This window comes from Bos grunniens, chromosome 15 (assembly GCF_055505025.1).
Source record: "Bos grunniens cultivar Pamir isolate PY7600 chromosome 15, Bosgru_T2T1.0, whole genome shotgun sequence".
NCBI classification, from domain to species: Eukaryota; Metazoa; Chordata; class Mammalia; order Artiodactyla; family Bovidae; genus Bos; species Bos grunniens.
In genome coordinates this window covers 15,965,669-15,989,409 of record NC_141179.1, presented here as the reverse complement: position 1 = coordinate 15,989,409, position 23,741 = coordinate 15,965,669, and the positions used below count along the sequence as shown (strand labels likewise).

General features: G+C 42.1%; 2 protein-coding genes across 7 annotated transcripts in view; one reads left to right on the top strand and one right to left on the bottom strand.

Annotated features, from left to right (window-relative positions):
- Positions 1-14,269: 14,269 nt before the first annotated feature.
- CWC15 (CWC15 spliceosome associated protein) lies at positions 14,270-23,166 on the bottom strand. Of its 3 annotated transcripts, none has more exons than XM_086338975.1 (7): positions 22,570-23,166; positions 21,644-21,782; positions 20,928-21,040; positions 20,241-20,329; positions 18,717-18,830; positions 15,764-15,882; positions 14,270-14,731 (listed from the first exon to the last, which is right to left on the bottom strand). In XM_086338975.1, exons 2-7 carry the CDS (start codon positions 21,772-21,774, stop codon positions 14,602-14,604), a joined length of 696 nt encoding a protein of 231 aa, XP_086195101.1. In that variant the 5' UTR covers positions 21,775-21,782; positions 22,570-23,166; the 3' UTR covers positions 14,270-14,601. The 3 variants fall into 3 exon arrangements, with proteins under 3 accessions (XP_086195101.1, XP_086195102.1, XP_086195100.1); XM_086338976.1 differs by having other exon boundaries at positions 23,076-23,166; XM_086338974.1 differs by having other exon boundaries at positions 23,101-23,166.
- The window catches only part of LOC147357353 (lysine-specific demethylase 4D-like), a 32,281-nt gene continuing 31,310 nt past the window's right edge, over positions 22,771-23,741 (top strand). For 2 of the 4 annotated variants that reach the window (XM_086338970.1, XM_086338971.1), the window contains exon 1: positions 23,277-23,669. The gene's annotated coding sequence lies outside the window, so the exon portion shown is untranslated. Of the gene's footprint in view, positions 23,670-23,741 lie in introns of all 4 variants that reach the window. The other 2 variants (XM_086338969.1, XR_015141787.1) reach the window with 2 other exon arrangements.

The window sequence follows — 23,741 nt, the reverse complement described above, 5'->3', positions numbered from 1 at the left end:
GTCTCCCACTTTGTCAGTACATGTCTCCTCAGATCATTCATTTCTAAGTGTTAGACAAGAGCCCACTCTCAGGCCCTGGAAGAGATTCCCCTTCCTGCAACAAACAGTTTGATGGAGAACTCAAGGAAGGAAAGTGACAGGAATCTGGGGCCATTGAGTTATTTCTGTATCTCTCCAAGAATGCCATCGTCATATCCATTTCACTGCCTCTAAAATGCCTCTCAGGCCCCATCTCTCTGAACTGAAAGAATTAGAACGGAGGGGTATTTTTCACGGAGCATTAGCTCCACATGAACTATTATTGTTATTAATCTCCCTTCAGGCTTCCGCAGTGGGGAACGGACAGTTCCTTCTTTTTGGTAAGATCTAAAGTAGATGAAAGAGGGAGTTTAAATGATGCTTTGGCTTTGCAGGACACAAGGCTTTTCTCTCTTTTTTCAGAACAAGACATCCCAGGAGAGGAAGTGAACTTCTCAGAAATAGCAGGCATAGGGTGTGGGGAGGGGGAGCAGACCCAACGTTCCTTTCTGAGCTCCTGTTTAGGTGTCAAGGCCCATGGGCTGGGTAGACCCCTGCCCTTTTCCAAGCATATGCTTGATGATGTGTTTGACACTAAAGCAAATCTGTACCCGAATTAAATCTCTGAGACAGAGTTTTGGGTGAAGTAGAAAAGAATAGCTTCATTGCTTTGCCACGCAAAGGGGGTCACAGAGAGCTAAGGCCCTCCAAACTGTCTGTCCCCATCCCCACCTTGGAGAAGTTTTACAGTAATGGTTCAAAGGAGGCTTGATCAGCTCAGGGACTTTCTTCTGATGGGTGGGTGGGGAGGTAAGTAGGAGTCCGAATTCATTGGTCTGTTTCCAGCTGGTCTGGGGTCTCTTGTGCTTGAGGGCAGCAAGCCCTTTTTAACGGTAAGTTCTCCCACCTACTGGGGTTTCTGTATCTGCAAAAAAGCTGAAAGATACTGTCCTGAGTATCCCCTGATGGGAAACCAGGACTTTGCTCCAAGGCGGTACCATTGTTTCCCTTGATTGTTTGTTTCTCCCTGGTCTTGCAGCCCCTCCCTTCCCTAATTAACAACTGCCTGACTCTGCCAGTTGGAACTTGGAACCCTGGGGTGGTCAGAGAGGCTGAAAGAAGCCTGTTTCCTGTAATCAAAGAAATGGGGGACACAGAAAGGCTTTTGTGCCCAGGAGCCCCAGAGGGCTCTGCTTGATATCAACACTGAAGGGATGATTGCACCAAATACTAACGACACTAGCTCCCAACACTTATAAAGCACTTGGCATTTTATTGGATTCTCACCTCATCCTGAGAGCAAGTTTGTCATCCGCTCTGTGTGACAGCGGGGGAAACCTGGGCACAGTCCCCTCGGTCTACTCTCTTACTGAAGGTCACCCTGTTAGAATGTGCTGGGGCCAGAACTTGAACCCAAATACATAAAACTGTGTTCCTCACCGCTGGAGATTTGTCAGGGTTACAGTGAACAAATGAGTAAAGGTGGTATTTGGGAACGTGAGACTAGGGAGTAATCGCGGTCTGGCAGTCAATCTAAGCAGTTAACAGTTGCATAGTGTGGGCAAAGGCTGTCACCTGCCATTTCAGAAAATACAAGATGTCTGGCCATCAGCCATCCGCCACTGCCGTGCCTGCCTCCACCCCAAGGTGCGCCCTGAGGGATGAAATGTAACAGGATACTGGCCCTAGCTAGTTACGCTGCATATCAAAAGAATGATTTTTAAATGCCCAGACTCTTGCACCTTCCCGTATACAGAAGAGTACTAGATTCATTACCTTGAGACGTCTGTCTTTTTGAGTATGTGTCATTAGCAGAAATCTTTTCTCGTTTTTCCTACCTGGGGTTTTGTTGTTGCTTTTTACTTTTGCAAAAGCTCCTATATATTCTTGCTCCTCCCTTACCTCTTTGGAACAGTCCCTCAGAGTGATCTGAGAGGCTGACATGCCAGGCTACAGTCATCAGTAAGGCCACTGAACAGATTTTAATTTCCAGCTTTTAGTCCGTATTTTTTTTTTTTTTGGTCAGTAATAGCTCCTTCTCATCGACCCAGAATTTGAAGAGGCTATGAAGTAGACACACAGAAAGTCACGCAAGCCAGATTTTTGGTTTTGCTTTCTCATTTTCTTTTGTTTGATTGTATTTAAAGGGGAGAGGATAATGTGTAGTTACTTGCCCTGCAGGCAAGTAAAAGTCAAATATTGAGCATCCATTAACTTTGAAGGGGTCAAGAAGTGAGAATTAGTAACACTAGGCTTCTGTGAGAGGCCCGAAGCTCCTAATCTAGGGTGGGAGGGAGTTATCCCTGGAGAGCTCTACTGCACCTAAAAAGATAATGCTGTGGACAGAGGGTCAGGAACATGCCGATTGCCCCTGTGGGGCTCTGGAAAGCTTCCTGATAGACATAAGCTGGACCACGAGGGACGGGCATGACTTGGAAAGACAGTTTGGGAGGAAGGAAGTGGCCCTCGAGGGAGGGGGGACAGTGTGAGTGAGTGCTGGAAGCAGGGAGCCTGCTGGAACCTTTGAGCAGACCAACACGGGCCGAGTTAAACGGTGGTTATCATCATCGTGAATGACAAAGCTGCACTGGTGGCTCTAGTGGTAAAGAACCTGTCTGCCCCTGCAGGAGACACACGAGACACAGGTTTGATCCTTGGGTGGGGAAGATCCCCTGGAGGAGGGCCTGGCCACTTCTTGCCTGGAGAAGCGCATCCCAAAGTAGTTTACAGGGTCGCAAAGAATCGGACACGATTGAAGCAACTTAACACACACTAGACTCTTTTAGATTGTTTTACATTATAGGTTATTACAAGATATTGAGTAAGTGTTTCTAATAGAGTAGGATTTTCAGACTCGGAGTCTTCAGTGCTGAAAGGGGTAAAAGTTAAAGGTCGTTTCTCCTCTTTGCCAGCCTGCAGCACCTATGACCCCCCCTCCTTATAACTCCACCCGCCACCCTCCAGCTCACCCCTTACCCCACTGGAGGGAGCATCGCTGCACCTTGACGGCTCTGGCACGATGCTGAAATCTGTGCCTGGGTCTGCAACCATCAAGGCTCCCTCCCCATCCACACAACAGCCGTCTACACGAATGAACACAGGATTCCTGCCCTTCTAACCAAGCCCTACGCCTTCCCTTCTCTTGACTGTGGAATTCTTCCACCAGTTCCCGTTCCCCATTTTTCTACTTTTCTCTTGTTCTCCTCTGAACATGTTCATTTATTTCTCCCAAAGTGCAGCTTTGGACAACCCACCATGCCCACCTTCTCTGAGTGCCAGTAAGTACTCCTCTGGGTACTGGGAACACAGCAGTGAGGTAAGTAGACAATTTGTTGATGGAAAGGGAAGGGGGACTCGGGGAGGGGCAGGGGAAAACTGAGGTGTGTTGGTCATTTACCAGGTAGGGCAGGATGCAAAGAGATTTACACACGTTATGTCTTATTCTTCCCAAATGGGACCATTACTCCCACTTTGCAGATCAGCAAACTGAGACTCGGGGAAATGAAATTGCTCAACCAAAGTCAAGTAAGTAGTGAAACTCTGATTGGAGCCTGCCTCTGTCTGACTCCAGACAGACAGACAGCTGTGTCAGAAGGCCAGCCCTGGTCTTGAACACCTTTGAATCTCCAAATTTAGAACAGCGTCTTACATACAGTAGGTGCTCAGTTTTAAGCAGTTTTTAGACACACCCTCTAAAAGCACTGCCTCACTATTTATTATAAGCAAAACATATTCTAGCTCTATTTCCCGCGTATCTTTTTTTGTTTCTCTTCCACTCCAAAACCACAAACATCCCTCCTCCCACCTCCTCCCTCTCCCAGCCTTCCTTGAGTGATTTTCCAGCTTTCCTGCCGGGCCCTGGTGCTCTAGGGCTTCTGACAGCCTTTAAATAGTTCTGTTCTGTCCTCACATGTTTTATGAGATTTTTCCCAATGACCCAGCTCAGGAGATAATGGAAGGACAGATGTGGTTCTTCAGGGGCTGACAGATGGGCCTGCAGCCTTTGGTGATTTTCAAGTGGAAGAAAACTGAAACTCAAGAGGAGTTTGACTTTTGTTTCTCCCCTCTGATTTTGACGGCCTCAAACAACTCCGCCTTCTGCAGCCTGACCAGCGTCCTGAGGGGCAGCATCAGTTCCAGCGGACTCTGGACTGGAGCCCCCTTGTAGCTAGTGACCGGACAGCCAGGATGAACCCAGTTCCTTCCTTCCTCACACCCAGTTCATCGCTCCTCTTCCTTGAGTCTTGGTCAATAAAAGGGCAGTAAAATATATCAACTCTGAGTGTCACTTTCCTCTTGAGACTCTGGAGCTTGGCTTTTCTGTCTACTTTTAAGGGCAAGTACATTGTCTTTGGCAACTTTGTGAGAGTGTTCCCCCTAAACTGAAACTTCTCTTCCTCCAAAAAGAGAGAAGAAATCAAGGAAAGGAAGGAGGGAGAGAGAACTAATATTTAGCGAACATTTAGGCTTTTTACATGTATGTCATTTAAATGCCACAGAAATTAATGAAGAAGTGGCAGCACTGACAAAGCCATGATGTTGGCAAAAGGCAGGGTGCTGGGTTGGATATGTCTGTTGAATGTGAGATTCTGATTGACTGCTCAGCAGATGACTGGAAACAAAGAACAGAAGCTTGGGAAATAGATGTAGATGAGGGGAAGTAGAAATACATAAGCCAGAGATGGAGTTGTGGGGATCAGCCACATAAAGCCGTACTGTGGCTTCCTAAAAGAGTGTAACCCAGTGGAGCAACTCTGTTCTTTCTGTACCCAGCTCCACACCACCATGATCCATCAGCTGCAGAACTCTCAAAACTCAGGGGACTGTGCCTTAGCTATTCTGTGTGAGTCTTCCTCAGAATGTTAAGAGTGGAGGAGGCTGCTAAAGGCAATAGGCAGGAGAGGCTTAAATAGAGGTGACTATGGAATGGAAGGAAGGATGAGCGGTCAACCCTCTGGGAGGCCATACAAGAAGCATCCAAGTAGGGCATTCTCAAAAATGCAGGCAGCCAGGGGACAATAAGGCAGCTTCAGTCAGGGTCTGATGCCCATACTCCCATTATCCTGCCCTGTGTGGACTCATCATAACTTTGGAGCAACTGCCCAAATGTCTTCAGTAGAGCCCTGCTCAACTTCCCTGAATTTATTACAGCATTGTTCATAGAGGGAGCAGTTGATGCCGTCATAACAGCATGCCCCCTCCTGGACCATGGAGCAGCAATTGGGATATTATTGTTGTTGTTTAGTCTCTCAGCTGTGACTGATTCTTGTGACCCCTTGGACTGCAGCCCGCCAGGCTCTTCTGTCCATGGGATTTCCCGGGCACGAATACTGGAGTGGGTTGCCATTTCCTTCTTCAGGGGATCTTCCCGAGCCAGGGATGGAACCCGAGTCTACTGCTTGGTAGGTGCATTATTTACCACTGAGCCGCCTGGGAAGCTTGTAGAAGCATCACGCACTAAGTTTGGAATTGGTTGGGGAAAAAAGATGTGTGTGTGTGTGTGTGTGTGTGTGTCTAAGAGAAAGTGTGTCTGTGGGTGTGTGTGCTTGACTTTAAAAGCATTTTATTATAGCTACTTTGAGCACAGACTAGCTTATGAACATCCACACTGATACCTACACCAAATGTTACTGACCAGTGTTCTTTGCCTCCTTAATCAGTAGAAAGTAATCAGAGACCAGACAGGACATTCAGGCAAGGCTTTACTGGGACCTCTGCTGCAGGAGGAGGGGAACAAGAACATCTGACAGGTTCCTTGTTATCTTGCTCCCTGAGGAGGGCTGACTTGGTTCCTTATTTGGGATGAAGGTAGGGATGTGCCCACGGGTCAGACTGGAGAGGTGGCTTAAGGGGTCTGCCCGCCACTTTAGGTGGTGTGTTTGCAGGGGGCATGCACAGTATCCTGCTTTTGCTCCCTACTCTTCTGAAGTGGCAGCTGGACTTTTTGGTCTCCTTATACCTTATTGTCCAGATTCACCCCAACTGTGCATGCACACAATTAGGTTTTGTCCCTTACAGTTTCTTTATATTTTGTTGCCCGAGGAGACATTTGTCCAGATTCAAGCATTGCAGCACTTCAACAGAGGGTCCCAGGTCCTAGCCTGTCACAAAGACAGTATTCAATGTAGAAAAAATGATTGTTACATGTAACATACTGGAGACTTTAAATGCATAACATGAAGTTCCTCCTTTTTAGAGGAAAAAATCCAGTCTACCAAAGGGATAAGACAAAGGCACAAACGAACTTTTAAAAAAGACAGGATATGTGTATTGATATATGTGTGTTATCTGAACCAATGACATCTGTTTCTTAGCATAAAGAAGGCTGAGAGGAAAGGCAAAATTTGCTGACATCACTTCATTTTGACATCTAGTAATTTATTCAAGAGGTACCTTGGTTTAAAAAAAGTGACCAGACGCATTTCTTTCCTTTCCTTTATAAGTAACCCAAGGGAGATTCAATAGATACTACATGTCTAAACCTGGAACTGAAATAAATTTAGTTCATTCAGTTTGAGTTTCTTCAACCTGCCCAAGAGGCTGGAAATAGAAATTAAATTGAATTATGGCTATTTATATATTTGTATGCCTGAGACTATTGCCTGAGAGTTATACTTGTTAAATATAGGGCAAGGATTATCTATGAGTAGATAGTATAGAATAAATAGATAAATAGGTAATTAACTATGTAACATTTAATATTAATATGATATTGGTGAAAAAGATAGTTTAGGTCAAGACAGAAACAAGATAATGCAATGTTTCCCAAACTAAGACAAAAATCGATATCTACTGGAGAGCTTTGAAAAGTATGGCTGCCTGGGAGTTAGCCCCTAAGATTTTGATTTAACTGGATTGGGCATGGCCTCATCAGTGGTGTTCAAAGGTCCCAGGTAGTTCTAATGTGCAGCCAAGGATGAGAATCATGAGGATACAGAAGGGAAGTTCAGAGAATAAAAAGACACCTTGAAAATCTAGGACATGACTTCCAAAATTAAGCAAAAAAATAAAATTGTCAGTGAAATAATTGAAACAGAAATAGTAGAAAATGCCCTAGAAGGTATAACAAAAAGATAGAGACCAAATTATGAGAAAAAATGAAGAACAGAAGTGTTAGTTTACCAAGGAGTTGGAATTCTGAACAAGATGAACAGAGGAAGTGGAGAAAACAGATTTTTCAGAGGGATGAGAAATTTTCCTAGAGCTGTAGGCTGTGAATCGCCAAAGGACTCACTGAGAATCAAACATAATAAGTGGTGATGGACACACAACTAGATATATCACTGGGGGATTTTGGAACAGAAAAGAAAGAATATCCCAAGAGACTGCAGAGATTCAAAACAAAACTCAAACTAGGACATATATAAAAGAACACAAAAATAATTGGCATCAGCATTTTCAAGAAGGCTGAAATTTAGAAGAAAATGGAACAAAGCATTTAAATTCTAAGAGAAGTTTGTTTCAAACCACACTTCTCAATACTTTGGCTACCTGATGAAAAAAACCGACTCATTGGAAAAGACCCAGATGCTGGGAAAGATTGAAGGCAGGAGAAGGGAGCAACAGAGGATAAGATGGTTGGATGGCATCACCAACTCAATGGACATGAGTTTAAGCAAACTCTGGGAGATAGTGAAGGACAGGGAAGCCTGACATGCTGCAGTCCATGGGGTCGCAAAGAATCGGATATAATTTAGTGACTGAACAGCAACAGGAAAACTATCAATTGAGGGTTTGTGTGTGTGTGTGGCGTGGGGAGAGGGTGAGGTGGGTAGAATAAAGCTAGCTGTCTACATAAGGGACTCAAGATATGTTACCCCTCACTCATCCTTTCCTAGGAAGTTATTTCAGGATGTACTCCATGAAAAAAAAAAGGGGGCACAAATTAAGAAGGAAGTAGACATGGGACACTGAAAATAGGGGACTCTATCTGGGAAAGAATGAAAAGCTGACCTATAATTACACTCATGATGGGACTACTACTCCATCTGGAAGACTCTGGGAAAGAGAGAGAGAATTTGACCGCTTATCTTATATAATGAAATATTTTTTTTAAATGAAGACAATAGAGAAGAAAAGAAAGTCACTATGAAACTCTAAGAAAACAAAAATGCTAAGTAAGAAAATTCAGTACTGGCATTTTAAGTTCTTTGAGCTATCAAATCTTTTAAAGTAATTAATTCAGCTTTTTACAAAATATTTCCTGCTTTCAATGTCATTCATAGAAAGTCCATCTCAACTCAAACACATATTTTAGCCATATTTTTCACCCGTACATTTATTTAGTTTTTTCCTTTAAATCTTTAAACTGCATGAAATTTATCCTGGAGGACTGTGAAGCAGCTATTAGGGGAACAGCTCTGTGCTGGCCCCCAGGACAGTACACGTCTTACCTCCATTAAGATGCCTGCTACTGCTAAGTCACTTCAGTCATGTCCGACTCTGTGCGACCCCATAGACGGCAGCCCACCAGGCTCCACCATCCCTGGGATTCTCCAGGCAAGAACACTGGAGTGGGTTGCCATTTCCTTCTCCAATGCGTGAAAGTGAAGTCGCTCAGTTGTGTCCAACTCTTAAAGACCCCATGGACTGCAGCCTACTAGGCTCCTCCGCCCATGGGATTGTCCAGGCAAGAGTACTGGAGTGGGGTGCCATTGCCTTCTCCGGCCTGAGTTGCTACAGGGTTATTTATCACCTGATTCTCTGTCTTTTAAGGGGTGCTTCCCAGTTCTGATGAGGCCAGAGGCTTTCTGCCTCACCTCCCTAGAGCACAGCTGGAAGCTCTGGAACAAAATGTGACTGACGTTGGCCTCTCTGCACCAGGCTGTCTGGCTTTAGTGCTGCCATCACCTGGTCCCTTTTGTTTCAGGGTTTCCCTGCACAAGGGGCCCAGAGGGCTTGCACCCTTGGCTACTTCCTTCCCCTGTGAAAGTACTAAACTCTCAATCTAAAAAGGGCTTCTTTCTCTACTGGCTGAATGTATCTGTCTTCCTCTGGCCTTGTGTTTGACACTAGTGTGTATTTTCTACCTAATTTATTCATTAACTCTACTGACACCGTTTACTGAATAGTTCATTCTTTCTTCATTGATTTTTTTTTGAAATATAGTTGATTTACAATGTTGTGTTAGTTTCAGGTATATAGCAAAGTGATTCAGTTATATTAATACATATACATATATCTGTTATTTTTCAAATTCTTATCTATTACAGGTTATTGAATATGGCTCCCTGTGCTATACAGTAGATCTTTGTTGGTTATCTATTTTATATATTGTAGTGTGTATATGTTAATCCCAAACTCCTAATTTATCCCTCCCCTACTCTTTCCCCTTTAGTAATCCTAAACTTTTCTATGTCTGTGAGTCTTTCTGTTTTGTAAATAAGTTCATTTGTATTTTTTTTTTAGATTCCACATATGTGATATCATGTTATATGATATTTTATTTCTCTGAATTATTTCACTTAGTACTGATGATCTCTAGGTCCATCCATATTGCTGCAAATGACTCCATTGATTTTCTTGTTAAAATTCTTTTTATCTACAAAATTATTTTAGGTACCTCATTTGTGTTTGGACTTTTTATTATGTTCAATTTTTTTCCATCTCTCTATTCTGTTGCCAGCACCACACTAATTTTCGTAAATTTCCAATACATTAAAAAAAAATTTATCTATTTTTAATTAATTGATGATTGCTTTACAATATTGGTTTGATTTCTGTCGTACATCAACATGAATTAGCCGTAAGTGTACATATGTCCCCTCCCTCTTGAATCTTCCTCCCAACTCCCACCCATCCCCACCCCTCTAGGTTATCACAGGGCCCCAGTCTGAGTTCCCCGAGTCATACAGCAAATCCCCATTGGCTGTGTGTTTACATATGTTAGTGTATGTGCCTCCATGGTGCTCTCTCCGTTCATCTCCCCCTCTCCCTTTTCTCCCCCACCCTTGTCTATAAGTCTCTTCTCTGTCTGTACCTCCGTTGCTGCTCTGCAAACATGTTCATCAGTACCATCCTTCTAGATCCCACATATATGCATTAACATATGGTATTTGTTTTTCTCTTTCTGACTTACTTCACTCTGTATTATAGGCTCTAGCTTCATCCACCTCATTAGAACTGACTCAAATGTGTTCCTTTTTATGACTGAGTAGTATTTCATTGTGTATATGTACCACAGCTTCTTTATCCATTCCTCTGTTGATGGACCTCTAGGTTGCTTCCATGTCCTAGTTATTGTAAATAGTGCTGCAATGAACATTGGGGTACATGTGTCTTTTTCTGTTTTGGTTTCTTTGTACATTTTTTTTTTTCTTATTGGTGGGGAAAATCACTCTCACTATATTTCTTTGCCAGGTTTTTTCCTGGCTATTCTTACAAACTTATTTTAACAGAAAAATGTTAAGAATTTAGTCAAAATTTAAATTAAAAATATCCCAACCTCCTGAAATTTCATAAAATTTTTAAGGGTTGGAGAACTTGTATCTTCCATTATTGAATCATCCCATCCAGGAATATATATTTTGCTACATTTATTGTATTTTATTAATGCCCTGCAGTGGAATATACCCACATTTCCTATTAGGTTTATGACTATATGTTTTACATTTTCTATAGCTATCTTGACAGAGATAATTTTCCATCATTTTCCTCATTGTTTGTCGAAGGCTTTAAACAGTAAAGTGGCAAGGGAGCAGCTCTTCCGGGGCTGGAGGGAGGCAGGGAGCCTGGTCTGTAGGGCCCACCACCCAGGGCTCGCACTTCGATGCTCTGTGAGCTTTGCCACTTCTGTTATCTCAGTTTTTCCCTCATCCACAGCTTTTTCTTCCACTGGGGCTTGTTTGAAGTCAAGGCTTCCAGAGAGTGACTCAACGCCCAGTGCTGATTTAACCTACACTCTGGAAATAGGCCTCTGAGGCCAAGAGTTAGACTTTCAAGGAGGTGTGAGCCTTGAGGAAATTTCAGGAAGACATGAGAACCCGTCCCTGTGACAAAGTCAGAATGTTGTAACTGATTCACTTTGCTATACACCTGAAACTAACACAACTTTGTAAATCATATATATTTCAATTCCAAAAAATAAAAAAGATAAACCTTTATTTCACTTGAGTTTCTATTACTTTATTAAAAAAAATTTATTTATTTGGCTATCCTGGGTCTTAGTTGCAGCATGTAGGCTCTAGTTCCTTGACCAGGGATTGAACCTGGACCCCTTGCTTTGGGAGCACATAGTGTTACAACTGGACCACCAGGGAAGTCCCTAGTGGGTTTTTAATCCTAGTAACCAAGCAAAACCAATCAATCCCTGTTGAGGCCATACTTATAACCCAAGGTAAACTCTGAAGGGTTGAGAGGGTGCTCAGTCACATCCGACATTTTGTGACCCCGTGAACTGAAGCCTGACAGGCTCCTCTGTCCATGGGATTATTCCTGCAGGAATACCGGAGTAGGTTGCCATTTCCTTCTCTGGAGGATCTTGTTGACCCAGAGATCAAACCCACATCTTCTGAGTCTCCTGCACTAGCAGGTGGATTCTTTACCACTGCTGCTGCTGCTGCTGCTAAGTCGCTTCAGTCGTGTCCAACTATGTGCCACCCCATAGACGGCAGCCCACCAGGCTCCTCCATCCCTGGGATTCTCCAGGCAAGAACACTGGAGTGGGTTGCCATTTCCTTCTCCAGTGCATGAAAGGAAAAGTGAAAGTGAAGTCGTGCAGTTGTGTCCGACTCTTCACGACCCCATGGACTGCAGCCTACCAGGCTCCTCCGTCCATGGGATTTTCCAGGCGAGAGCACCGGAGTGGGTTGCCATTGCTTTCTCCACTGAAGGAATTGGGAACCTCTTAATTCAAAACTGTAGGAGAAGGAAATGGCAACCCATTCCAGTATTCTTGCCTGGAGAATCCCATGGACAAAGGAGCCTGGTGGGCTACAGTACATGGGGTCGCATTGGACACAAATGAGTGACTAACACATACACACACACACACACACATTTTTATGATAAAACAAACAACAGGCATTCAAACTTTTCGGCAGCCCATGCTACATGCTAGAAGAGGCAGGTAGAAAGAAAACATGGGTGAAATCCCTACTATATATCTGCCAGGTACTCAACCTTAAATTGATTCCCATCAAACCGCCTTACTCATCACCCTGGTTGCTGTTTCATAGGTGAGAAATGTCAGAAGGGCTATTTCACACGAAGAGGAAGTCAAGTGTAGCAGTTAAGAGGTGGTGGTGGTAGTTTAGTTGCTAAGTTGTGTCCAACTCTTGCATCCCCATGGACTGTAGCCTGCCAGGCTCCTCTGTCCATGGGATTCTCCAGGCAAGAACACAAGAGTGGGTTGCCATTTCCTTCTCCAAGCAGTTAAGAGGATGGGCTGCAAATAGACACTGCAAGGTTTGAATCTTGGCTTTATTCTCTTAAAGATTTATGACTTGGTTTGTTTTTAAATTTCTCTTATAAACTTCAATTTCCTTGTTTATAAAACCCAGAAAATAATGACACCTGCCTTACAGGGAGCAGTGTTGATTACATGCATGTAGCACATTTGCAAATATTAGCTAGTTCACTTTAGTGGAACCCGAGGTGACAGAGCTGGGCTTCACATTCAGGTCCATCTTGCTTCCAAGTCCCGGCTCTTGGCAGGATTAGACGGTTTTCTCAGCCACACCTATGCAAGATGTGTTGCAAGAACGTTAGGCATTTTTGCTAGGAAGGCTGATACTGCCTTTATAAATCTGAGAGCTGAAACTACCATTTATGTGTGCCCTTGATCTATGACCAGTTACATAATGTCTCACATTGGAAAATATTAGGAAAATGGATAAAGAAATCATTGAAATTAGTTTTACTTTGATTCTTCCTGAATCTATTGGGCTCCAATAGGTTATCTGAAGTAACTGGATCTCAGAATAAGGGTGTATGCACCTAGATTGGGCCCTTAGGTATGAGTTATAAGCCCTTTATATATTAAAAAGTTTTATTATGATTAATTGCTACTTCTTTTCCTCAAGACTTTACCCATTACCCCAAGAACTAGTTTTGGAAATCTAAATAATGCTTCTCACCTCTGTAAGCACATTTTCACGTAGTTTTAGCACTCAAATGTGTCCCACCACGTATTATTACTGATCCAATCACTCACAGCCTGAATTTCCTTAGCTTTGAATAACCCAGTATTTCCTTCCTATATCAACATTGCTATGAAGAAAATTGAAAATGAATGTGAAGGCACTTTAGAAATTCAAAGTTGGAGATAAAAACATTTCAGTATTATGAGAGGCTTTTAAAAAACACTAGTCAAGGGGCTTCCCTGGTGGTTCAGTGGTTAAGACGCCATGTTCCCAATGCAGGGGGCCCAGGTTTGATCTCGTCAGGGAACTAGATCCCACAACTAGGACCCAGCACAGCCAAATTAAAAAAAAAAAACAGAAACACTTGTCAAAGTATTCAAACATCAATGTAAATTGCTCAGTTGGGAAAAACCCAAAAACACAGGGCATAAACTTGGTCAAGACCTGGGCTGTAATTCCAGTTCTCCTCTGGACTCAGGTTAACCTGTGTCCAAGCTTCCACTGAGGATCCTAGAGAAGGGAGTTTAAATAAATGCCAGTGATAAGTTATTTTTGCTTTAAAGGTTTTACCTCTAACCCTACCAAGCTCAACATCATTTACAATAGAGGAATCCTATGAATGGGTCTCTATCTGTAAAAGATTCAATTCCCAGTCTTACATTTTCTATCAAAATGATAACCTTAAAAATCCTAGCCAAGGTTTAGGAAAACTTCATTTCCCAGCTGTGTAAACACTTCCACTTCCTGTATCCATATCCTCGTATTTCCAAAAGTTTTATTCCATATATTGTTTGATGTTAAACTCTCCCAGGCTTTGCATCTAGTGAGTATCAGTGTGCAAACTCGCTCTCCCTCAAGAGAAACATGGCAGCTGCGAATCCACAACACAGGTGAATGCCACATGCTTCCTGGGCACACTTAAGAAGCTCTTTCTTACCTGGGGCTGAGAGAAAAGAAGGGGCAATCCCAAAGTGAGAGGGGCCCCATGCTCCCTCACACACGCACTCAGGGTGCTTTCTGCTTGACAACACTCCTCTGTACCAACACAGTGGTCCAAAATGGAATCCCTTTAATCTTTCATCACACTTTTCAAAAGATAGGAGATATCATGAATTAACTGACTTGAGATATGAGGAGAAAAAGTTTACAAAGAAATACAACACACAGAAGAAAATATGCAATGTTTTACTAGCTGCATACATTTCAACAAACAAGTTGGGGACACAGATTTGGCTATTTGGATTATTAAAAATATTTATTACAAGGTTTCTTTTCCTATATTTAAGAGAAAACACATGACTGGAAATATTGAGATGGAAACTGGGTTAAACCAATTCCCAAGTCCTTATCAAGTAATTAATCAATAAAGGAAAAGATACTTTGGAACTAAAAATTAGGGAAGCCTATACACAATTCAGATAGGGGTGGGAGAGAAAAATAAATCAAAATGAAGTCAGATCGTTTACATTTTATAGCCTTCAATTCAGCACATAAAACTGTACTATTTAATGTATTTCTCCATGAACTTTTTGTGAAATTCAGATCGAAGCGTATCATTTACAAATCTTTTGTCTTTCTTCTGATCATCTACACCTTTTGCACAGTTCTTGAAAACAACGTCATCATCCCACCTGAAAGAAAAAAATAGAACAATACCTGTATCAAGAGCTAAAAACATTATGTGAACTGCAAAGCTTCCTCATGCTCAACATGCACATCATTTGATGCTGCAATTATACCCAAAAGAATAAGTAATTTTTAAGAGGCGGTTGGCTTGCTTTTTTAACAGGAAGAGTAATCCCTATTTTAGAATACACACAACATTCTTATTCTTCCAGTATAAGAAACTTTGAGTTAAAAAAGCAGAAGTTGCATAAATATTTAATGTTTTCAGGTCTAAAACAAAGATGCAGCAACCTGGCATTACCCTGATTAGTATGAACAGGTCTCAAGGATAACTGGGCAAGTCACTATAGTTAGATTATGTGGTTTTAAGGATTTTATATATACTCTGTAACCATTTAACAATGTAGGGACAAAAGAAGAAATTATTAGGGTATAATAATTAAGGCTCATATGTTGGCCCACAGCTACATTAACCACAAGGAAAGAGCAGCTGAAGAGCTTAGGGCAGAACTCTAGTTAAGATTCTCTTGGTTGGCTTTCATAATGTATAAACTTAAAGAAAAAAAAAAACAAACAGGCAGCCCAGGATGGGCTTAAACATATGTTTTAGAGAAAATAAAGACTATTATTTCAAAATATCATCTAGCATATACAACACAAACTCATACATGCAATATATGAGTTCTCATAAGTATGTATCAAATGAAAGGCTACACAATGTGTGTGAGTGTGGATGTATGCACGTCAGAGGAAACTGCACATGGAAAATCAGCAAAGAACATGGGCATCTTTGAAAAGTGTTTTAAGTCATCACTGGTGCAGTGCAGAGAAATGTGAAAAGCTGAGCAGAGCTAGGTCAAACATGATCTGCATATTAAGAGATGTTTCAACCTCCAAACATTTCTATCTGTACCAAACAAGGTAGAACCACCATATAGTTTAATACAACCAGAAAACTACACATACAACTTGTATTTATATATAATCTGTACTGTATACATATATATAAAATCCCAAACTTATTTACTGTACAATACCTTCTTTTAACTTTGAAGTTGGCCTGAGGCTGGGATGGGCCAGTGAGATTAAGAAGAGGGTTTCCACTCAGAATGTTTTCCATACGAATCCTTTCTTCTTCAGCCTTTTGTTCTTGTTCCTATCAATAATATGGGAAGATTTATAAGGAAAAGATTCATTTACTTATATTAACTCTGGCGTCAATCTTATTATCATAACTCATACTTTAAAAGACTGTTAGGATTTTTAGAGGGAGATGGGATAAGCATCAAGATAGCATTGCTTTTGTTTTTAAAGATATACCAAAAAAGTCCTACTGAAATAATTTGGGACTTTCATTATAAATATTTCATGTTTGTTATCACTCATTAGTCTCTTTCTGACTCTGAAATTCTTGGGTTGCATATTTATTTAAACATATTTTCTTTCTTGAATTACATACAAAATTACGTAATTGCTTAAGAGAGTATATCACTAAACATTCTAATCATTTAAGAACATGTTTAAACATCAAAAAGACACATTAGGCAAAGCAATTTATCTCAATTTCTAAAGAAGGGTTAATACAGCAGATTACAAATAATCTTTTGACTCAATAACAATGTAAACTAGCATCTCTAGGACTGGTGACAAGTTATTATTAACCAAGAGCAGTTTCCTATTATTTCCTTTAGAGTTACTGGTTGACTGCCACACAGAGCACTGGGGAAAAAAGGTGCCGACTCTTTCCAGACTCAAGTACCAGGTGCATGGTTTCATGACCACAGGTATACAGGATGGACAGCCTGTGGTTTACTCAAATCCAACCGTCTTGTTTTGTAAATAAATTTTACTGGAACAGTCTCATTCATTTATTTATGTTTCCTATGGCTGCTTATCCTACAATCAGCTGAGTTGAAAAGTTGCAACAGAGGCTATGTGGTCTACAAGCCTAATATAGTTATTATCTAGTCTCTTGCCTGGAAAATCCCATGGACGGAGGAGCCTGGTAGGCTGCAGCCCATGGGGTCACTAAGGGTCGGATACGACTGAGCGACTTCACCTTCACTTTTCACTTTCATGCATCGGAGGAGGAAATGGCAACCCACTCCAGTGTTCTTGCCTGGAGAATCCCAGGGACGGGGGAGCCTGGTGGGCTGCCGTCTATGGGGTCACACAGAGTCGGACATGTAAGCAGTAGCAGCAGCAGTCCTTTATAGGAAGTTTCCCCCCCCTTGAAAATGTTTTCAAACACCTCAGCCACTAGAGGTGGCACTAGAAAGCGAGACAAGGAAATAGGTACAAAACTGTCATTCTGACTCCAAAAAACACCAACACATGTTTGTACAAAGAAATCAGATGGATCTTGCAAAATTGCCAAGAATTTCTGTCTGATACGTTTATGCTCCAAATGCATTTAATTGTCTCTTTCTATATCCATAGCTGTTAGGAAGGCCAAAAGAATTTGGAATAGAATAACTGCCCTCTTGTGGTGTGCAGATGTAAGAATGGTCTGATAGTTCTACTGGAGTTTTGCTATCCTATACCAAATTTTGACACGAATTGTATCTTTAATGTTTTTATTCTTCCAATCTGAATTCTAGCTGTCTTCAAAGCCTATCCCCAATTCTACCTCTTTCCTCAATTCTTCCCTGGCCCTTCTGACCCACATGAATTCTACCTCCCTAGGTTCCAAGCATTAACCTACATCAGTCTTTTTCCTTTTTTTAAACAGAACAATTCTTGGTTCAAATAAAATCTTACACAGAAGCCCACTTAATAAAAAAAAAAAATGTGCTCTATTCTGGTTGAAAGTGGAGGCACATATATCTACTTGAGGGTCTCAGAGTGTGCGAAATTCAACATGTTCAAAATATAACTCATCATTTCTTTTCTCTCCACTGAAACATGCCCATCCTTCTGTGTTCCCTGAATTAGTGCATGGCACTCACACAGACCCAGGAACTGTCATAGCTAATTGGTCACTCTTCTTTGGTCAATTTTATCTCCCTGATAGCATGCAAGAATCTCGGAACAGGATATGAGGATTATTGATACAGCCCTCTAATGAGTTCTTTCTTGCATTCTCCACACTTTGGCCAGAGTAATCTTTCTAAAGATTTGTTACTACTATGGGTAATACTACTATTGTTACTACTATGGGTAATTATGCAATAAAGGTACATACCATGGATCCTATTTAATTATCTGTTTTTGAGTTAGACATTCTTTCCTTCCAAATGGAGTGGGGACTCAGAAAAGCTAGGTTACATAAAATTTATTGACAGATAGCCTCAGCAAGTACCTGGAAAGAAGGCTGGGGCAGAAGACAAGGACAGAGGTAAAGATGGCTTCATTATATCTGTGGGTTCTTCCTAGGTAATGACTACATCTAGTCATCTTTGATTCTTCTGACACTTAACAGACATTGACTAAATAAATAACTCATTTATTTTTCACAAATAAATGAGTGAAGAATAATTTAATGATTAGGCCTAAAGCATGTGTGAACCATCTCAAAAGAATTTTTAACATAACTAGGAGACTTAGGGGAGAAGGTGATGGCACCCCACTCCAGTACTCTTGCCTGGAAAATCCCATGGACGGAGGAGCCTGGTAGGCTGCAGTCCATGGGGTCCTCGAGGAGTCGTACACGACTGAGCAACTTCACTTTCACTTTTCACCTTCATGCATTGGAGAAGGAAATGGCAACCCACTCCAGTGTTCTTGCCTGGAGAATCCCAGGGACGGGGGAGCCTGGTGGGCTGCTGTCTCTGGGGTCGCACAGAGTCGGACACGACTGAAGTGACTTAGCAGCAGCAGCAGGAGACTTAGGATGTCACTGAATTTACCAGATTTATAGACCTACAGGTGCTGTAATATCTAGACCTGGCAAGGATGATTTCTAATATAAGGTGCTACTACTTAAAAAACATTTCTGCTATAGTTTATGTAGTAAAGAAGATGCAAAAACATTTAATATGTTGGTTTTACCTTCCTGGCCTGCTCTTCAGCTCTTTCTTTTTTAATTTTTTCCAGCTCGGCAAGAAGAGCTGCAGTATCGTCATCATCACTCTCCTCTTCAAAATCTTCATCTTCATCTTCCTCCTAAAAAAGAATGGTGATGGCCCAGGAGGTTAGACATAAGGCATAAGTCGTATGTTTTCCATAAAAATGGCACTTATCGAATCTTTGGAGCAGGAATTTTCCCTGGGAAAGATAAATGTAGCTAAATACAATTAGAATCAGCAACCAAACAAAAAGTAAAATAAAACCTCGCAAGTAGCTTATGACTACTTACTAAAATGTATTTTTAAATATATTTTAAACATTATAGCAGCAAATAGTATCTTTCAAATTTACATGAACAAGAATTTACATACGAAAATATTTGTAAAACTAGAAAAAGAACACTTTATACTGACACACACTAACTACATACTTTGAGGATCAAAATAGTTTTATATTGCTCAAAACAACTAGGAAATCAGGATAATTTAAAGTACAAAAAAGGGTGTTAAATTCTCAGAGTAAAATAATTTCAAATGAATAACCATTAAATCTCACTTAAAACTGAGTTCCTTATATGAATTACTATGTTAATTTTTAATTTAGTCAATCAATTCTAGAATTACTAACATATAGTTCATTCTGAAGGAGATCAGCCCTGGGATTTCTTTGGAAGGAATGATGCTAAAGCTGCAACTCCAGTACTTTGGCCACCTCATGCGAAGAGTTGACTCATTGGAAAAGACTCTGATGCTGGGAGGGATTGGGGGCAGGAAGAGAAGGGGACGACAGAGGATGAGACAGCTAGATGGCATCACTGACTCGATGGACGTGAGTCTGAGTGATCTCTGGGAGTTGGTGATGGACAGGGAGGCCTGGCGTGCTTCGATTCATGGGGTCGAAAAGAGTTGGACACGACTGAACGACTGATCTGATCTGATCAGTCACTTGCTAGCTTGCTATGCTGTGCTATGCTATGCTTAATTAGATGCTACCCTTGAAGACTTTTCCCTGTACATAGAAAACTGCAAACTTAGTGGGACCTAAATTTGAATGTTAATGAAAGTGCCAATCCTTAAAAGCCTTCCACTTAGATCACATGTCTCCCTAAACACAGAGGGAGCCATTATGCTCACTGAACATGTGGAAGGGGCATCACTGGTTGAGAATACGGAAAGGTCCCTACGTTCACTGGAGGGGATGCTATTGATGAAGAGCCCAGTCTGAAGAGGTAGAGCTAGCCAATTTCCATGGTTTAATACCAGGAATTATTTTTTAGGGAAGCACACCTTTTTGGCTCTCCAGAGATCAAACTTGAAATGTGATTACCAAGATAATGCCTTCTTTGTTTTAAAATAGACTATAAAGTTTAGCACTGAAGTCAGAGTTGTAACTGAGTAACAGTACGTAAATACAAATTGCTTCTTAAAGCTAAAAGAATAAAAAAAGTATTCCAGAAAAATGGTAAGTAAATTACTACATGGAGATAAGAGGAAGAAATAAACATACATCTGTTAGTGGATCATCTGCATCAAGGTTGGCAGCAGGAATCTGGTCCAGTCGAGGCTTCTTTGACACTGAAGAGGAGGTTGTATGTTCTGGGAGAAAACAAACATTAGTTAACTCACTGAATCAAATCCTGCATTTCCTGTAACATTTTAGGGACTTGGGGGCACAAAGAGCTTTTAGGTCTTAAACATGACAGTAAGGATTATAACAACAGTGGCAGGCAAATAAGTCCTTGACAAATATTTGCTGAATGAGTTAACAAAAGTATTGATTTTAGTATGGGAACTGTAGCCTCAGGAAATTTAGGATATAGTTTACACATGCTAGAAATAAAAATGGAAGGATTTCAAAGACAGAAACCATGGGGCCTTCAAAAGTCTGGCTGCTGTAAACAGTCAAAACCTCCTTAATCTGAATTGAAGTAACAGTTGCTAAATATCCCCTAGCTCTTTCTAAAACAGAAACATAAAAAGATGAAATTGGTATCAATTTCATTATCATCTCTAATCCAATCCAATGTAATCTAATCCAATCAATCCAATCCAATCTTTAAAGAAACTGCTATAGCTTTCACCGCACATTTAAAAGCAAACAAACAAAAATGATAATCCATTCCTATTACCACATGAAAGAAAAACTACTGTCAACACAATGTTACGAGAGAGATGTCTAAGATAGTATTGGTACCTCGGGTTGGCCGATCTCTGTTTTTTTCTCTTGCAGCAGCTCTCTCTCTCTCCTCCAACTCTCTCCTGAAGTCACGGTTTCGAACCTCTTCAGGGGCATCCTGAGTGGTCTGTCTAAAGTAGAAACAAGACGAGGCAAAGTCACTTCTAAAAACACACCGCTGTGGTAATGGAAGACAATTCAAGAAACGCAACTTCATCCTGAGTCCCTAAAGCAGGAAACTCCACGGGGGAACCAACAAAATCATTATCCGAAGGTTACTAAGAGGCATCCTGTGATGTCAAAAACCTCAAACTGAATCAACAACCTTTAAGAACCTCAAACTAAATCAACATACTTTCCCATAGTAAGGCAGCAGGTTGATCAAAACGCCTTTACTTTTTGTTAGTATGCTAACTCAGGGCTTGTTACAGCAACACTTTTAATCTCATACTGATCAGTATTGATAGTGCTTGTTCCTCCTGAGAGAATATATTATTAGTCATTGTTCAATCAACATATAGAAATTCCTGGTTAACTGGAATTTCTGCTTAAGGAATATCTGGTAGCATCTTAAAATCATGGAGCATAATTTTGGGTGTCAGAAACACTACTACATTCTACTCCTATGAAAATAGATAACTTGAGTGATAATAACCCAAACACGCTATCTCATGACCACATCATTTAACAGATTTGGTCTTGCTTGTGAAACAAAAAATAAAAGGCTTCATTACCTATATTTTATCTTTGTATGAGAGGGTAGGTCTCTGCTTGAATACTGCTTTGAGAGCTGGCTCAAATCACCCTCACCTTTTCCTCTTCCACCTCTTGCAGGTTCAAAAGTTGGCCGAGCTGCTGTTGTCATCTTTTATGCTTTGAAGAAAAACAGTGCCAAGTTATTTTCAATATGACAAACTCTCATTTTGAAAAGCATTAATCTATATCCATCCTTGTGAAATAATGTCCCTAGCTCATTCCCTCAAACATCAGTGACCCCTGGCAATCCACCAAGTTTAAGTTTCTGTCATCTGTGAAATGGGGATATTCCTCAAAAGGTTATTAAATCAGGAGACTTGACACATCAAAACCCTTGTAAAATACAGTACAGCCATGTCTGAGTTTTAAACATCTCCACTCAACCTCATGCCACCAGACTCCTTACTCTCATTTCATCTAAACCTCACACAGCAGAACAGGCTAACAACTACAAAAGCAAAGACATCTTAAAAAAAAAAAAAATCACCGACAAAGTTACCGAGTGTTCTAGGAAAAAAGTGTTAAACTTCAGTGACAGTTACATAGCCCTATATCTCCAACAATCTTTTGTTGATCAAATTTCCTCCAGCAGCAGCCAACATAATATAAATCAGATCTTTTCCAAGTTACAATTTAAGAAATGCTGGAAACACAAGAGCCCACCCTCAAAGGACGCTAATAACCAAAAATTAGGGACCCGTTTGTGGTTACTGCAACATCCTCAAGCGTCAGAAAAGCAAGTGTCGGGGAAACTGGGGGAAATGATATACTTCTCTAGATTTTCCGGGAAAAAAAAAAAAGGGAGAGCGATGTATCCAGAGAGACACAGAAACAGCGTTGCAGGCCGCTGGGGAGCACCGCCGCCTCCCTCCAAAGATAGTCATCCCTGGGGCGGGGAGTTCACCTCCGGGCTGTCACAAGGAACTCGCTGACTCTTCACCCCTATCCCAGGGGGCGAGGGGTGGCCCTCTGCAAAGATGCCTTGGCGCTGCGCTCTCGGCGGCCGGCCGGAGACCACGGACACGCTCTTTAGGCGCGGGACCCCACCACTAGCGCGCAGCTCCGCCGCCTCCTCCGCCTTTACGGGCTATCTGACTCCGCCCCCAGCTGCCCCTTCCGGCCCCACTGACAGCCGGCTCTCCCCACCGGCAGTCCCGGGCCTCCGCGGCCTAAACCGGGTTAGCTGACTCCGCCCCTAGCTGCCCTTTCCGGCACCGCCCACAGGCCGCTTTCCCCGTCCGGCCCCTCTGGGGCCCGCTCGGTCCGCACTGGATTCTCTGCCTCCGCCCCCAACTGCCCCTTTCCGGTCCCACCCACACTCGACTTTCCTCGTCTGGAACTCTGGCGCCTCCAGGGCCCACACCGGGTTCTCTGCCTCCGCCGCCAACTGCCCCTTACAGTCCAACCCACAGTGTGCTTTCCTCTTGCCGCTCACTTTGGCCGAACTCCGACGCCGCTACCTCCGGAGATCATACAGACGCCATCATGACTCTCCGCTCCCAGAAACCTCTGCACCCGCGGCCAAAAAAAGAGCCCAAGACCCGGAAGCAAACCCCAAGCTCTTCAGCCGCCCGCGGACACAAGGACCAATCAGCGCAGACCAAGATGGAAGTCGAAGTGACGACCCAAGGGGCGGGGCTGAAACAGCCCAGGGGGCGGGCGTTTGAAATCAGTGCTTTAGAGTAGACCCTGAACGTCGTTTTGTAGCTTCGGGAGCCAATTAATGTCTCTTCCGTCTTTTCCTTTTCCGACCCCCTCCCAGATTCCTTCATTCCGGTACTGCGTGAACGGAGAGCCCCGGGTAGCCGACACCAAGTCCCCGGCTAGCGAGAGAGCATAGAAAAGGATTACACCAAACTGTTTAAATCCAACGGCTCCCGCTTCCTTTCTCCTGAGCTAGACCCAACAAGCCTAGAGAGTTGGGCTACGGAAAGTAGTATTTGCATTTAATTGGATATGAAGAAAGAACAAATATGTACGGGGGCAACCACGATCTTTATAAAGGTACCATTCCTGCAAAAATATTAGTCTTCACAACGAAGGTTGTATTCGTAATGTTCGTTAAAATTTTTACTT